General features: G+C 41.0%; 1 protein-coding gene across 2 annotated transcripts; it reads right to left on the bottom strand.

Moving 5' to 3' along the window:
• Positions 1–636: 636 nt before the first annotated feature.
• Positions 637–16047, bottom strand: BAG1 (BAG cochaperone 1). 2 transcript variants are annotated; one of them, XM_050326743.1, is made up of 7 exons: positions 15951–16047; positions 11951–12079; positions 11715–11797; positions 10881–10994; positions 10275–10382; positions 6222–6284; positions 637–4040 (listed from the first exon to the last, which is right to left on the bottom strand). In XM_050326743.1, exons 1-7 carry the CDS (start codon positions 15991–15993, stop codon positions 3951–3953), a joined length of 630 nt encoding a protein of 209 aa, XP_050182700.1. In that variant the 5' UTR covers positions 15994–16047; the 3' UTR covers positions 637–3950. The 2 variants fall into 2 exon arrangements, with proteins under 2 accessions (XP_050182700.1, XP_050182708.1); XM_050326751.1 differs by lacking the exon at positions 10881–10994.
• Positions 16048–16243: the final 196 nt, after the last annotated feature.

Raw genomic sequence — 16243 nt, 5'->3', positions numbered from 1 at the left:
GAATGGATTGGGTTGGGTTGGATTGGATTGGATTCTCCGCCCTCGTCAGGGTGTTCCTCGCTTCGGCTTGTGGAGCGCCGTCAGCACTCGACAAGACACGGCAATGGAGCTGTGGGACGTGTCTCTGAATACATTCCCTAAAACGTACCTCCCCCCCGATAAGTAAAAAATAATAAACGATACGTCCCGTACATCCAGATCCAGAAACCACAGAGTGGGTCCGGTGGGAAGGGCGAGTCCATCTGGTCCAACCTCCCTGCTCAAGACAGGGTCATCCTAGAGCACATTGCACAGGATTCTGTGCAGGCAGTTCTGGCTCTCTCCAGTGAGGGAGGCTCCACAGCCTCTCTGGGCAACCCGTGCCAGACCCTCGGTGCACGACACAGCTGTGAGAAGTGCTTTAAAATTAAAAACAAAACAAACAAAAACACCACCACAAAACCCCACAGCTTTTCTTTAAGCTTTGGCTCACTGCCAATCCCGGGAACATTCCAGCCCCTAGATCGCTGCGCTCTGAGTCAGAAGGCCCCCCACACCCCGTGGCTGCTCCCAATGCCAACACTGAGAGCATGGGCACCTTCCCCACTAAAATACAGCCCACCTACAGAATTTAGTGACCACAACATGACCAAGGACAGCAGAGAACTTTCCTTATTTTATTTTCACCTTTTCATTTATAATAGTAGATAGTACAATAAAGTAAGTTAACAAAAAAAATCTAGTGCCAAGTTCCACGGTGTCAAGTACTCCACTCCAAACCACGAGTGTCCATTAAAAGTCAAAAAGCGCTGCTCCAGGTTTACAGCGACATTAGAGGACTTGGTCATAGAGGATGCCCCTAATTTTATGCTGTTTCCAGAGAGCAACCCGCCCCATGGCTCGAGACTCCACAGCTCCCTGAATGTCGGGTTTGGTTCATCTCACACCAGCCCAAGGGATCTGGGGAAGGAAACGGGCCAAGGGAGTGTGTAATTCAATTCCCATTTTCATAAAAGACAAACCTTGTGGTACATTTTGCCCAGATGGCAAGTCCAAGGTGTGTAAACACAGCCAGAGCAACACAGCAACTGGAGGAAGACAATGGGATAAGTGCAACTAAGGCAAAAGGGAGTAACTTCTGTTTTGACATGATCAGGGCAGGTGGCTGGGGTGAGGAAATGATTCAGTAGCAAAACAGGTATCGCAGTACACCTGGACTACAGAATCAGTGAGAATATAGCTTAAGCTTGATTGAGATCTATATTTACAAATTCTAAAGAATATTTAAAATCTCCTATTCCTTCCCCTTCCTCCCACAATTGTAGTCTGCTGCACTTTTCAAAAGCACAGATGCTTGCTTTTACTGAAATTTAAGGCTATTATGACAAAAAAAGTGTAGGACTCCTCTTCCAAAACTAAGTATAAAAGTCAATCCACTCTAGGATGTCTTAGATAACTCTAAATACAACCATCTGTTTTCCAAAACAAATCCAACTCATTTTTATATTTGGAAGACAAAAAAAAATTATAGTGCAGAAGTTGGTCTTCATACACATTCTTTTGTCCTAGAAATCAAATGGTCACCAGGAGTTACCACTGTAAGGTAAGTTCAGCCCAGGACACCCACTCTCTGCTGAACACAGATGTGCTGGTGGGAGAGGTTCACTGTCACTCTCTTTGCCTCAAAGTAGCAGATCATCAAAAGATCTGCTACAGAACATCCTAAAATTAATTCACCTTGCTTTGAGACAGGCTGTGGATGTACTCACATAAGCACATCTTGAGAAGTAGCAGCTTCTGGGAAGAAGTGCTGGGAAGATGATGTCTGCCTGCAGCCCTAAGTGCTCTCGCCTGAGAGAGAAATACAAAGAACAGCAGAAAAGGACACAGGCCTAGCCATGACCAGAGCTCCCAGTTCTCTTTGTGGGCACAAGAGGATTATTTTGCTTATTATACATGCACCTGTGAAAGGTCAGTGCATTAGAGGACCTACAGTTGGGAGTGTGAGGATCCTTTCCATCACAGCAAAGTAGATGAATCTGCATTCCCTGAATTAGGCAAGTGTTGCTGGTGGTTTAAGAGTCAGCTCAACCTGGTCCAGAAGCAGCAACAGGCTAGGCAGGGCTTCACAAAAATGGCTGCAACCAATGCTTCTTCCTCTTAACCTTAAAGTGCTGAGAAAAATGCAGCATGACCAGACTAGTAGCCTAGGAAAAAAACCTCCACAGTCCTACAATACCATTTCCTAACATGACAGATAAGGTTCCTAAGAGTTTAGATCACAAAATCCTCCACAGATGCTGATAAGAAAATTTCATAAGGAAAAAATACAAGCTTGAAAGAACTGGTTAATAGTAAAGAGCACGGGAACTCAAATCTTGGTGTGGTCAACTAGCATTTTTAGAATACAAGTGACCCTTTCTAATTCAGGACTATCACCTCATTTGTCCAATGGCATTTTTCTCTTAAAAAAATTTGCTCCTCCAATTACAAACATCAAAGACAATACTTTAATAATAACACTTTAGGCATTGTTTAAGTTTTATAACTTATTAGAAGTTAAGATATTTTTACATACATTTCCTATTTTTATCTTGAAAGGACAGCTAACATTAAAACATACAGATAAAGGCTCACTACCTAAGGGCCATTTCTAAACATTCTCAGTCTGGCTCATTTGGGATGAAAGAGCTTTATTTTTCCCACAGAAAGAGGCTCCTTACCAGTCACTACTTCACCAGCAGCTCTGTGTATGACTGACCTACCAACCAGAAGCACCAGTGAAAAAGCAACTCCTACCACAGTCGTGTTAGCTACAGGTGAACACCTACAGTATGGTCAGAGGCTCTGACCGCAGGCTACGGCCTCTGACCAACAACTGCAAAGTTGGCTGCACCCACTCAAAGTTCTTATCTCTGGCAAAAAGCTTATTTTTCACCTAACAGAGAAGGTTAAGCACGGCACATATCTGACTGCGAGAATCAGTCATAACGCTCAGACAGATGGCATTGCTAAAATAAAGCTGTGTCACTTTGCAACGTGTTGTAAAAATTCACTGATTGCCTTAACATACTAGAAATAATCACTGCATTTTTCCATTAAATATAGCATCATGAATTCAGTAAAATCAGAAAAAAGTATAAAAAACCCTTTCAAAATAGCTCCTTAATTATACCTTGCTTGAACTGAACCCTTGGTATTTGAGCAGCACGAGTAATCTCATTTCATTTCCCAACATAACTCAAGACAGAACACAAATAATAAAAATACAAATAATCTATAAAAACCACAGTACCTCAGAAATCTATGTAAAAAACATACATCTGTTTCAAGGAGCTCAGTAACAACTTAAAGCACCACTCAAAATTAAGTACCATACATGTTACAGTACATTCCATTTATTATGACAATTTAAGGCTAAAATAGGTACAACTCCCTTATAGTCAAGCTTTCTTATATTTATAAATGCATACAAACATTAAGTAGATACAAATGTGTAGGGTTTTTTATTGCTCTGAACTGTCTACTAGAATGTTCAGCTTTCCCAGATGTTGTCTCAGTTTGCCTTTTTCAATCAAGCTGAAGTCCTACAACTGCAACTTACGGCACTTGTACAGTTACACACCTTCTTTGATTTGAGCTGTAAATAAATTCGAAGATACATCAGACAAAATTGCCCACCATCAAAAACTTCATAACTTAGTTAACTAAACATTCATCCATAAGATACATAATTCATCACAAAGATTAGTTCTGCCATTCTTCAGGAAGGATTTTCTTTTCAAAATAATATTTCTAACCAAGCGGCAAACAAGACAACCAGCAAGAAATGACTGACTGGTACCAGTCTAACAGACTGGATTTAAAAAAGAAAAAAAAAAAGGAAGCTGGATATGTGCTCCAAAACAAAGAGCAAACTTTTCTTCTTGCTCACAGAGCAATTATGTTTCCTAATTATGTAAGGCGATGCCTCATTCTGCCAATGCCAAATTCTTTGACTGTAGCTTGTCCATTTCTTGACCAATATTTCCTTCAATGGTATCACACTGGGCAAGAAAAACCTAAGAATAAGAAACAAACAAATGTCACTGGATATGCAATTTAGCAATGGAAGGTGCCTCTTAAGAACAGAAAGTTCCTATCCTGAATCTGAAGATGCCAACTCAATAACCACCTTCCAGCTGTTTTGATAACAGCTTATTCACAACTGCATTTAACCAGAACCCAAAAGAAACATGACATTTGATAAGGCAATAGCCTGGCTACTCATCATCACCAGTCCTGCCACTGAAGTACAATGAGAAACATAAAGGTGCAGAGAAGTTAGTGCTTCATTCAGTTTGGAATATGACTTTTAAGCACCTTTCCAAAACACACACTTCAGAGGCCAAAGGGTGGGAATGACAAACCTACCCAGTCAAATCTAAAATGAGCTTTCATTAAACCAAGACCTCTTCTATTTCTCCAGACTACAGAGCACAACTGAACCTTCATTTTTATCAGTAAGTAGCATTTAAGCCAATAAACGATTTTAGGCCAATCCTAAGGTATGCAAGTACACTGCAGTTTCTGAGAAGATTCTCCCATTAGCTATTCATGCCTTCCACTGGGTTGTACTATGTCTGCACCAGGCTCTAACAGTCAAACCAGATATTTCACGTGATTTACATTAAAATTACACTAAGAAACCTCTTTCCCCTAGAGCAGCAAACTGTTGTGCCAGTCTCAACTATCACACTGTTTCCAACTAATCCAATCCCTTGAGCCATCATCAACTCATGTCATTAAGGACCTGAGGGATGAAGAAGTCAAGGTGATAACAACTGCTGCTGCTGCTGGCTGCGTTTTATACTTATCTCCCCATCCTGGAAGATACATGACTGCCAGCAACAGCACTTAATAGCTCCCCCTTGCTTTCATGAATACTTAAGAGTAATAAGCATAACTTGCCACTGTTTTCTTGTTCTTGCTCTGGAAAAACAAACTGATGTTGACTGCTCTGGTCTGAAAACCCTAAAGATTCCTCTGCAGTCCTCAAAGGGTTCATGACCTACAGCTGTAGAACACTGTGCCTATAGAAGTACATCAATAATTCTTATCTCTGCTCAACAGAGTCTGTTTTTATGCTTTAACAGCAGTTCTTATACAAGGCCCCACATATTTCTGCTGTAAATTCACCCAGGAGTGGAGGTCTAGTAGCTTGCCACAAAGTTTACAGCCATCAGTCCATGCTGCTTTGGTTAGGCATATGGCATCAAGAGCATGTTCAGAGCCCCACATAACACAGCTACTCCAGCAACCACCTTCAATCCAATTTGCATTGTCTAAACTTATCTCAGTAACTGAGTACAAATGCTTTGTCCCTAAAGCTTTAACTAAAAACCATTTCTACTACAAAATGCTTCTTCATAGGCCTTCCTCTAAAACAGATGGCTGTTTTAAAAAACTTGTGAAACATCAGTGGGAAGTACTTAATGAGATTACAGTAAAAGACAGAATCTTTCAACTCCATAGATGAATGCAAGGTACTTCCGCAAATAATTTCTAGGAGTCTAACCTGGGAATGAAGCTAGCACAATACAAATAAAACCAGTAATACAAGTAGCATTACCATTCATTTCTGTAAGTTTGACTGGACGTGGCTGAATTCCAGTATTTATTAAGAAACCTTCAGTTCAAGCTCTCTAAGCAAACAATGCCTAGGATTTTATAAGCATCACACAACAGTAAAGCAACTTAACCCCCTGCCCCAAGCTGTTCTTCTGTACAGATTTTATTTTAAAGACCTACTCTCCACAGAAAGTTGCTACATTGCAATAGTAGCTAAATTTTCCAAAGAACACCTCTGGCAAGGTCAGGAGTAGGTCAGCAGGAGTTACAGCTGACTGCATCCTTGTGCCCAGACCTCAGTCATTACTCCAGTCCACCAAGATGCAAAAAAGGAGGAATGATCAATCCTGTTTTCCTTACTAGTTATCAAAATTACTTAATATTATCACACAGCAATAAGGCCAACCACTAAAGTAAATGGCAAGCATTATCTGAAACCAGCATTGTTGTATGCTGTTTTATAAAGTATTAAATACCTCTCAAAGGGAGGTCATAAGAAATATCAATGTAAGAACAAACACTGTGAAAATCTAAACAGCTCATTTTCACAAACGCTTGTGTGCAAGTGCCCAGCATTAATGGAGAAAAAAAAGGAAAAAAACCACCACCAAAAACAAACCAAGAAAACTCACCTGAACCCTCTTTACCAACCCCTTCTTTTTCAGTTTGCAATCACTGAAATTCTCTGGCAGATTCTGCAGTAAAATAAACAAACAAGTTGATGAAGCTTAATGGTGAAATTAACATATTAGCAAAAACTGAAATTATCAAAGAATCCTCTGAACAGGCATCCTGAATGCCATGCCTGCTCTGTGAGGATGATTACACAAGAAAGAATTTATAAAAAAAGTAATAAAAAAATGTCAGGGATGAGGCATGCTGACTGCAAAGAACGGAGCTAGCACATTTACCGCTTGTCTTTAGTAATATACAGCAATGAACTACATAATACATTAACTCACTTGCCATCATTACAGTGTATCATCAGTAATGCAGACATTGGCAGTCTGTTACAGCTGTACATCTCATCATCTCTGCAATGTACTCGTGGAAGCCAACAGATGTGAGGTGTTACACACTGTCAGCTTTTAACTTAATTAAAATTGCATAATTTTCTGTACCCCTACCACCCAATATATTCACGTATGTCATCCTGGCAAAAGTTACATGCTTTGTCCTTTTTGAGCTATGCAAAATCGGAGTGTTGCTGGGGAATGATTCTCAGGTGTATTGTTTGTTTTTAACAGGTAAAATGCCCGCACAGATAATTATCATTATATAATGTTCATGTGAAAATTTTTAGAAACATTGCACTCTCACTGTTGAAAATGCATACAATTCTTGGAGTTTCTCATTAGTACACCTTTTATTTTCTGATCTAACTTCGGATCAAGAATAGATGTTTCTTTATAGTAATGTTTCATTTCAGCAAAAATGTGAGCCCCTCTGCACGGTTTAGGGCCATAAACTTTTAAAACAATCAAAAACCAAAAAAGAAGTGCTCTTTTACTGTTTAGACAAATGGTTTCTAATCCTCCTGTCTGTTGCCCATGCCTCACGCATTGCTGTGAGGCACTCTAGCTGGGCTGTCAGCTGTGTCACCTTTCTAGAGGAACACTCTTTAAACCCTTTGAGGTATTTCACTGGTGATTCCCTCTTGGTTTCTAACAGCACGGTGGCTGGAGTAGAAAGCTACAACATAGTTTTTGTTACTCAAACTTGGTGGGACGAATCCATGACTGGAGTCATGAGATGGCATTGCAGGGAGGTTGGACAGCAACAGGTAACATATTCAACTGCAGAGAACCGTGAGGGGGTCTCTCTTATGCTGCTGGTGTGTGTCCATAAATCCTTCCTGGAGTGCCAACAGACTAGTTAAAGGTGTGGAGACCCAGGAGGGGGTCTTTCTGTCTGCATGTAACCCTGAACAGGTTAGCTGAACCACCCTGCAATCCAGAGGACTGCTCAGTGAAGGGTCCCCATAACGGGACACCGCAGACACATTGGTTGGGCACAAGTCTCAGCTAATCTGGAGCAATGACAGATTAATCAAAGGGTTTGAGAAAATCTTCCCTTTCACATGGTGATGTTCCTTGAGCTTTAAAAAAATTTTCTTCTGAAGATTTAATTTTATGTTTATGATCCATGCTAAGGGATTGAAGGATTATACTAAAGAAAGCTTATCAAATGTTTATTGATCCAGATAAATTCAAAAGTTCAGTAGTACGTTCTCATCTTATTTTAAGTGGCAAAACTTTCAGAAGTCTGGGAAATATTTGCTACAGGCACAATGATGGTTTTTCAGAATACTTCTTTCTTTTAATCCTTTAAATGTTAATTTGGTATAGATTTACCGGATGACAATTATAGCAGGGACAAGGAGACAGTTAAGTTTAATGAGAACAACACAGTAATTTAAGTAAGTTCTAAAGAGGAACTATAACCCAAAAAAATCCTCAGGAAAGGAGGATGGGCCACCAGAGCATAATTTTGAGTCAGTAATGCTATCAATGTCCTCTCTACTGGTACATGTAATTTGACAGATTTGCCATGTAAACAAAATCAGTGAGTGGTATTTCAGAAGAGACAGCTTTTATTTTTCAATTGTTAGAACGACCTGTTCTCTGCAATATTGTCCTTCTAGATTACAGATCTGTCATTTAATAAAAAAAATATCATGGGAACAAAGTAAATGCTCAGATACCAATGCTGATGACAGAGTTCATGTAAATTGCAGCAGACTCAACAAGTACATACTGCTATGACTGTGAATTTCAATTTTCCTACTGATCTCAGAAAAACTTTATTTTCTTGGAAAAACCTTTCTGCTATTTAAAAAACCTGTGCCAGATGATAAATTCAAGCATTTTCTGTGTTCTACTCACCAAGATTTGTAATAAGTAGTGTATTTTGACTTTTACTCCTGGACCAAATGTTTTAACTGATAAAATAAACAGCACACACACTGATCTTCAACTGTTGAACAAGACTCAGCTGTATTCTTCCTGAAGAAAACTTCAAAAGACCTGTGGCTTATGGCAATGCCTGACTGTGTCACAACATTAGAAATCTGTAAGATGTTCCTAACATCCCTCCACCTTTCCTGCAGTAGAAGCAGTAGCTATTTCAACATGTTTAATGTTAAAATGTTTAAGTTACAGCTACTCTATCCAAAAGCATCCCTTCAAGACTTTTCTTTCACACCTCTGGCAGTGACGACATTGTATTTTTTCCTCTCACACCCCAATACTGTAGGACTACAAACTTAGTTCTCCATTTCCCAAATCCCTTCTTTTAAATTCGTAGTTGTTGAACACACAGAGCCTACCAAAATGAGTATTAGTTCCAAACTCAGTGCCTCTAACTAATGAGCTTGCCTGCTAACAGTAAGAGAGTGAAACAATATGCAGGATTCCTCACCCCTAGCTCTCTGTAACCATCCCAATCTCATTTTGTATCAAGCTACATAGTTTTGAGTTATCTAAATAACACACAACAGCCAAGACACTTGAATAAGCTTTCAGACTGATTCTGCCAGAGAAAAAAATCTAGAACATTTACAGTGTGAGCTTGCTGGTGTGTTCCACTTTTACAATGCTTCATCCATTCTTCTCAGTCAGTCACATTTTTCTCCTTTTAATTTTTTAACATGCTGTTGATTGAATCAACAGCACCTCTACATGTTCAACAGCATTTAACAGATCTGGTGTAACACTGGATCAGAGCGCTGAACGTCTACATTTTAAGATTCCACCCACCTACATGTATTTCATTTGCGAGATTTCATGGAAGTCCAGTTTTCATGACAAACCCCACAGCCAGCTTTGTATATTAAAACAAATAAGTATGCAAGTTCAATCAGTGACAATGAAAACTCTCACTTATTTTTTTTTTAAAAAGTGAGGATTATCAATGTCACAGGCTCTTAAACAACAAAGTAACAACTATCTATTACAAATTTTGAAGGACACTAATTTTAATTAGTGGCTGCTCCACTTTCACAAGAAACACCCTGGTTGTGACAATCTTCTATTTACCTCTGCACAAGTCCCTTATTCTCATCCTGCTCTCAACTACTACATGATACAGGAAGATACATATTATACTCTGGAAATGTTAAGGTTATGATCCATTAATGTCTGTGAAGCACTTGGATATAACCCCAATACATTCCAAAGAAATAATCCAGTCCTCAGTATGCAAGCATCTCAGATAAAAAGTACAGTCAGTCCACATGTGACTGACTAGAAAATTCTTCAGTCTGTAGGACGTCCTTTTTCCTATGTGATACAGAATATGAAGGGTATCTCATTAGGTTTTTAGCCCAGACCTTTACTGCTACCACAAAAGTTTGCAAAGACAAACTAAAAGGGCAATGCTTGAGTAAAGGATAACCATCTCTTATAGCCTTTACAGGCTGCTACCCCAAATGAAGCTCCTCTGCAGAATGGAAATGCATATACAGGCATTAATGTCACCAGTTAGAAACAGAGGCTGCCAAATAGTCTTTTGGAGGCATATCGGGCCAAGAACTGGATATTAAAGGAAAAAATGAGCAAAGGAATTAATAATTTTCAAAGCCAAACTAAAATTTCTAGTATGTTAAAATATCAAATGAATGATAAGATATTCTTAACAGCAAGTTTCTGTTGGGATTTGACCCTCTTCTATGGTTAGTTACTCACAATGGCATCAATCTGTTCCAGGGTCTTCATGAACTGCTCTGCAGTTCCTTTTATCCTCTTGTCCAGCTGTTTTAGTGCTTCTGCTTGGAGGTCCTTTGCTAAAAATCCCTGAGGAAGGAACAACAAAATTATCCCATACCCTACAGAATACTCATCTCAGAAGACCTGCCAATCCACAACAGCAGAAAACAGCATTTACTATTTCTGTAGTTTCAAGCATGGTAGGGACTCCAGTCTCAATCTGTATTCTATCAATTCTTGACATGGTAAAAGTAAAATCTGCTAGGTTTACTTAAAAGATAAACAAGTAACAGATATTCTCCTTTGGACTTTAAGAGAATTCTTTAATGTTTTTCCAGATATAAAGAATAGAAATTATCTCATATGAAACAAAATTTACCTTTTTCCAAACAGTGCCATTTCTCTGTTTTCCAAACTCACAAATGGCATTTGAAATTCACTAAGAATTATACAGGACCCTTGGACAGTTAGAAGGGGCAACCTATTACTGACTAGTCAAAACCTTTAAACTGTTTTGTTTTGTTTTAATACATATACCTAGAAAACTGTTTTGCAAACATATAAAGTGATACAAAACTGGCATACCTTCTGGATACTTGTGAACTCTTTATTAACTTCCTCTAACTTATTAGCTATTTGTTCCACTGACTTCTCCAAATCTTTTAACTTCTTTAATTCAGCCTCTTCTTCTGGACTATTCTGTGTATTCAAAAGTACAACATTCACAACTATGGAACAAATGGATACACGATGCAGCCAAAAAGCAGCAGCAGTGGCAATACAGACATAAAGGCTTCTGTTGGTTTACATACTACACTGTGGCTATTCTTTTCATATTTGAGAATATGAAAATTCTCACGAATAAGCTTCTTCCAAAGCTTAATTACAAATATTAGAAGAGCAAGGTATATAAACACACTAAATGAGATTAAATTGAAGGGAAAAAGGCAAAGTGCAAACTTTTTTTTTTCTTATTGTTAACTTAGCATTTTTAAAGTAGAGGTGGCATTTACATCACAAGATTATTACCTTGTCCTCTACTTGGCAAAGCCAGCCACAAGTTCTTCCACCAGAAATAACCCAGCAGACTCAGTAGCTACAGTTGGGGGAGGTTTTTTTAAACCAGAAAAAAAAAGATGAGCAGATAAGATCATCGGTGTACCGAACGTTCATGAGCACTGACAATAGATTACGCACAGTCTTGTCAATAACATAAAGCAGAAGCCAGTCAATAATGGAATTTCAGAAATGTACAAACTGCAGTTATTTGCAGGGTAACATGAGACTGAATTCAATTTTGTGGGTAGATGTACGAAATTAGGTTAATGCTGTAACCTGTTTCTGTGTTCAGCATCTGACTTACTGACAAAAATTACAATAATTTAAGGAAGAAAAAAAAGGTCCCAAGGCAACACTTACCCTTTTCCCAATCAACATGACTTTGCAACCATTTTTAACACCAAGTGCTGATAATGGTTGTTCCAGTTCTTTCAGAGACTTTCCTAAATGAAAATCGAGAGAGGAGAAAAAAACCAGCTAAAGTACAGTTAGTGGCATAAGAATGTCTTTTTGAAGACATTCAAAACATGGACACCTGAAAGTGACTAAGATGAAAGCTCATCATCTATAAGAAATGTTGCAGATTCATAAGTTACCTTTGTATATCAGTTTCTGAAAGGGAACTGGAACTCCAGTGACTTGTTCAATAAGTACAGCCATGTCTTGTAGTGTAGGTTCACGGTCTTCTTGTTGAGAAGCAACCTGAATACTGTGTTTTTCGTTACCTTACAGAAAAACAGAGTAACAGTAATACTTATGGTTACCTAGAAAACATTACAGAAAATCCATTTCTAATATTTATTTCCATTAATGCAGAAAGTTCTCAAACCACTGATCCTCATGTACAATCATAATTTTCAATCCTTCCTCTTGGAGTAACTGACCTCAGCTGAAACTTCTGGTTTACACTGTAATAATCTGAAGAGTTTGATCAGGTGTATTTTACTGGCAAAGTGCTCCTGCTAAATATTACTCCCTGTCTTTTTTTTAAGATACAGATGGTGTCCAGACATCCCACAAGCTGAAGCATGAAAGCCCACACCTTCCTGATGTACCCCATTTCCTACTTGTAGGAACATTTAATGGCATGAGTCTTGGTATCTAAGACAATTTATCAGTTCCTTTGCTCCCCACTCCTCATACATGAGAAACAAGCAATCAGTGTCTGCCCTGTGTTGCCTCACCAACCAGAGAGAGTTCTCACAGTCCAAAAATTACTTCTCCCCATAATACTACTGATAAGCAGCCTTAACCACTTTGAGCAGTGCCAGCTTATCTGCCACAATCCACTTATGGAGCATCCTATTCAGACTCCCTAAGATTACTTGCATGAAGTAAGAAGGAAGTTCTTAGGAAAATGGGAGTATGCCTATTAATCTCTGCTTTGGAATGGACCCTTTCTATAACCCTCTGCTCCCATGCACTTAAGAGCTGTCAATCTGAAAGCACCCACAGGAATCAACCACCACTGCCTGCGTGGAAAATCAAGACAGGCATTTTTAACTCTGCTGGAAGAGAAAAGTCCTGAGCAAATACCAGAAATAAAACTATTCTCATGCCACTAATTTTAAGTGCATGTATCTTTGACAAAGAAGAGTGCTAGAAACATTGATTTTAAAATACTCCAGCCTCCCACAGTCACATGAAAAGTGACACTGTGACCTCAAAACTTTAAAGCTCCAACAATACTTGTTAAATCTAAGACACTTTAAAGCTTAAAATTACATTATGCCCCTCTCACCAAAGCATTTTCCATAAACAGAACTTCTTCCCAATTAGCTGTGGGGAAAAACAAAAATACCGCTAAGCAAAATTTCAATATATTTCAAAAAGTTGTTTTGATATATACAACTGCTTTGTGTAAGGGCTGTGCTTATGAGCAGTTGAGAAAACAAACAAACAAAAAAAACAAACAAACAAACCACCAAACAAAAACCAAGCATTAACTGAGAAAAATGAGATGAAGCTTGTCTAACAGATGAAGCTTGTCTAACAAGAGAACCAGTTTAATTAGAAATTATAAGTACCACTTTGGCCAGACTGTGAACAAAAATTCAGTGTAAATTCACAACAGAGGTCCTCAGTGGAGCGGAGATCCACCTGCAGCCTGTGGAGGAGATGCACACCAGAGCAGGTGAATGCCCTAGGGAGGCTATGGCCCCTTTGGGAAGCCTGCACTGGCTGCTGGCAGGACCTGTGGCCCCCTGAAGAGAGGAGCCCACGCTGGAGCTGATTTGCTGGTAGGGCTTGTGATCCTGTGGGGAATCCACATTGGAGCACCCTGTTCCTGAAGGACTGCAATCACTGGGAGGGACCCATATGCTGGAGCAAGGGAAGAGTGTGAAGAGTCCTCCCCCTGAGGAAGAAGGAGCAGCAGAGACAGTGTGATGAACTGATCGCAGCCTCCATCCCCCTGCACTGCTCAGAGGGTAGGAGTTAAAGAATTTGGGAAGAAAGTTAAGCCCCAGAAGAAGGAAGGAGTGGAGGAAGGTGGGGTTTTCTTTTTTAGTTCTCATTATTGTACTCTGATTTGAATGTTACTAAACCACATTTCCCCAAGCCGAGTCTGTTCTGCCCATGAACAGTACCTGGTAAGTGATCTCCCCCTGCCTTTATCTCAGCTCATCAGCCTGTCCTTATATTTTCTCTCCCCTGCCCAGCTGAGGACAGGAGAAACAGAGTGGCTTTGGTGGGCAACTGGAGTCCAGCCAGGGTCAACCCTCCATACTTGCAGGTTGGGAAGTGATGCATGTGGGTCTGCTGCCGTTCTGTTTCTCAACCCTAATTTGCATCTCTCCCCACTTTCACTCATGCACACAAAACTTTACTAAAAATGTTTGTGCAAAGTGTTAAACCAGCATCTGACAGCACTAGGTGTAAATCAGACAGCTGAAGCCCAAGGTGAACAATGGCTTCTATTTGCTGTTTATTAATGACAAAGTAATTATCAGGTAAGAACACAACAGCAAAGATAAAAACATTCTCACATAAGGTGACTGTTGGCAAAAAGCAAGATGCTAGAATTATAAATATGTCAGTATCATTAAGTTATTTACATCTTTGCAAATGAAAACCCCTCAGACCAAATGAAGCTCTCTAAAGGCATAAACAAGCACATGAATCATGACAATTCAAACACATTATTCCACAAAGTTCCTCACCAAACACTCTTAAATAAAACTACCAGGTGATAAAGAAAACATTTTAACAAAATAATGTAACAATTTGAAAATGTGAATGGGCAAGCAGAAATAAACTCTAAATATGGAAAGAACAGCACCAGCATAGTGCAAAAGGAACACAAGCAGAATTTATTATTCAATAGTTTTTAAAAATCCAATTAAAAAATTAACAAGTTTTGTTAACAAAAATCAGCAGAATGCCTTGCTGACTTAATACCTTACTATCCACCTCATTCCTCCTACTGTCTCACTTCACCAAAATTTAACCCTGGTATTTCCATCTTATTTTTAAGAAGTCAGGGAGCTATTGGAGTCAGGGCTATTCTCACCTCTTCACACTAACATTTTATATTTATTTGCAGATATAAGCCCATCTTCCCTTCCACCTTCCTCTCCCTCTTCCTAATTCTCTTTTTGAGGAAAAATAACTCAGTTGTGTCAGCCGGCCTCTGAGTGACCCATTCCAGCAGGTCGGCACCCATCTGTCATACTGAAGGAACCGTCCCCTCTGTTGCAGTCTTGCAGCCCATTAGCTGCAAACATCCAAGTATTTTTCAACAAACAAGAAGAAAGCCTATTGGGTAGCACCTGCCTTTAACTTGCAGTGTTGACTTCAGCAATATATTGCATCTAAATGAAGATTACTACCAAACAACAGAATCACAGAATGGGTCAGGCTGGAAGGGACCACAGTGGGTCAGCTGGTCCAACCTCCCTGCTCCAGCAGGGCCGTCCTAAAGCACATGGGACGGGATTGTGTCCAGATGACCTCTGAATATTTTCAAAAAAAAACACCGCACATCCTCTCTGGGCAACCTGGTCCAGTGTTTGGTCACACTCACAGTAAGGAAATTCTTCCTCATATGCAGGTGGAACTCCCTGTGCATCAGTTCCTGCCCATTGCCTCTTGTCCTATTGCTTGGCACCACGGAGAAGACCCTGGATCCATCCTCTTGGCATCCCCCCTTTACACATTTGTGCACACTGACAAGGTCCCCTCTCAGCTGTCTCTTCTCGAGGGCCGAACAGGCCCGGCTCCCTCAGCCCTTCCCGCTGAGAGACGCTCCAGCTCCCCGACCGTCCCCGCTGCCCCCCACCGACCGCAGCTCTGCGCTCCCTGGCAAAGGCCGCCCTGTCCCCCGCTCCCACTATCCCCCTCACAGCAGATCTACGCCAGCGACCCAGCCGGAAAGAGACACTGGCAAGCTGTGGCCAGGGAGGAGCGAAACTTCAGGGCAGCAGCCGGGATGGAGAGCGGGCCGAGCGGGGCCGAGCCGGCCCCGGCCGCTCCCCGCTCCGCCGGGGCAGCCGCGGCCTGCCCGCCCCGCCTCGCCCCCGGGAACGGCCTGCCGGAGCCCCCTCCGCCGGAGCCGAGCGCCCCGGCCGCTGCCCTGCCCCTTACTGGGGCTCTTACTGTAAGTGACGGTGACGGTCACCGGCGCTCCGGGCGCCGCCATCTCGCCCCGGCACAGGGAAGCGTCTGCGGCGCCTCCCGGGGCGCACCCGGGGCACGTCACTTCCGCACCGGGAAATCGGGAATGCCGCCTTCCCGGGGCGCTGTTATTGCTTCCCCCTCCTCCCGGGAAAACGGGAATGCCGCCTTCCCGGGGCGCTGTTATTGCTTCCCCCTCACTCCCGCCCCGACCCCGACAGCGGCCAGGGCACGGCCGGGGCAAGCCGGGCGTAAACGGGACGGCTTTTTTTTTT

This window comes from Myiozetetes cayanensis, unplaced genomic scaffold (assembly GCF_022539395.1).
Source record: "Myiozetetes cayanensis isolate MyiCay16 unplaced genomic scaffold, myiCay2020 scf1, whole genome shotgun sequence".
NCBI lineage: Eukaryota > Metazoa > Chordata > Aves > Passeriformes > Tyrannidae > Myiozetetes > Myiozetetes cayanensis.
Note: the sequence above shows the minus strand (reverse complement) of the source record. Positions and strands in the feature narration are given on the sequence as shown.

What these genes read in the sequence shown, in the direction of transcription:
- BAG1 (XM_050326743.1), bottom strand. Translation starts at nt 15,993, where the DNA reads ATGGCGGCGCCCGGAGCGCCGGTGACCGTCACCGTCACTTACA. An exon ending in TCATGTTGATTGGGAAAAGG is followed by an intron (nt 10,995 to 11,714) that starts GTAAGTGTTGCC and finishes TTGAATACACAG; the next exon opens with AATAGTCCAGAAGAAGAGGC. An exon ending in AGTTCACAAGTATCCAGAAG is followed by an intron (nt 10,383 to 10,880) that starts GTATGCCAGTTT and finishes TTCCTTCCTCAG; the next exon opens with GGATTTTTAGCAAAGGACCT.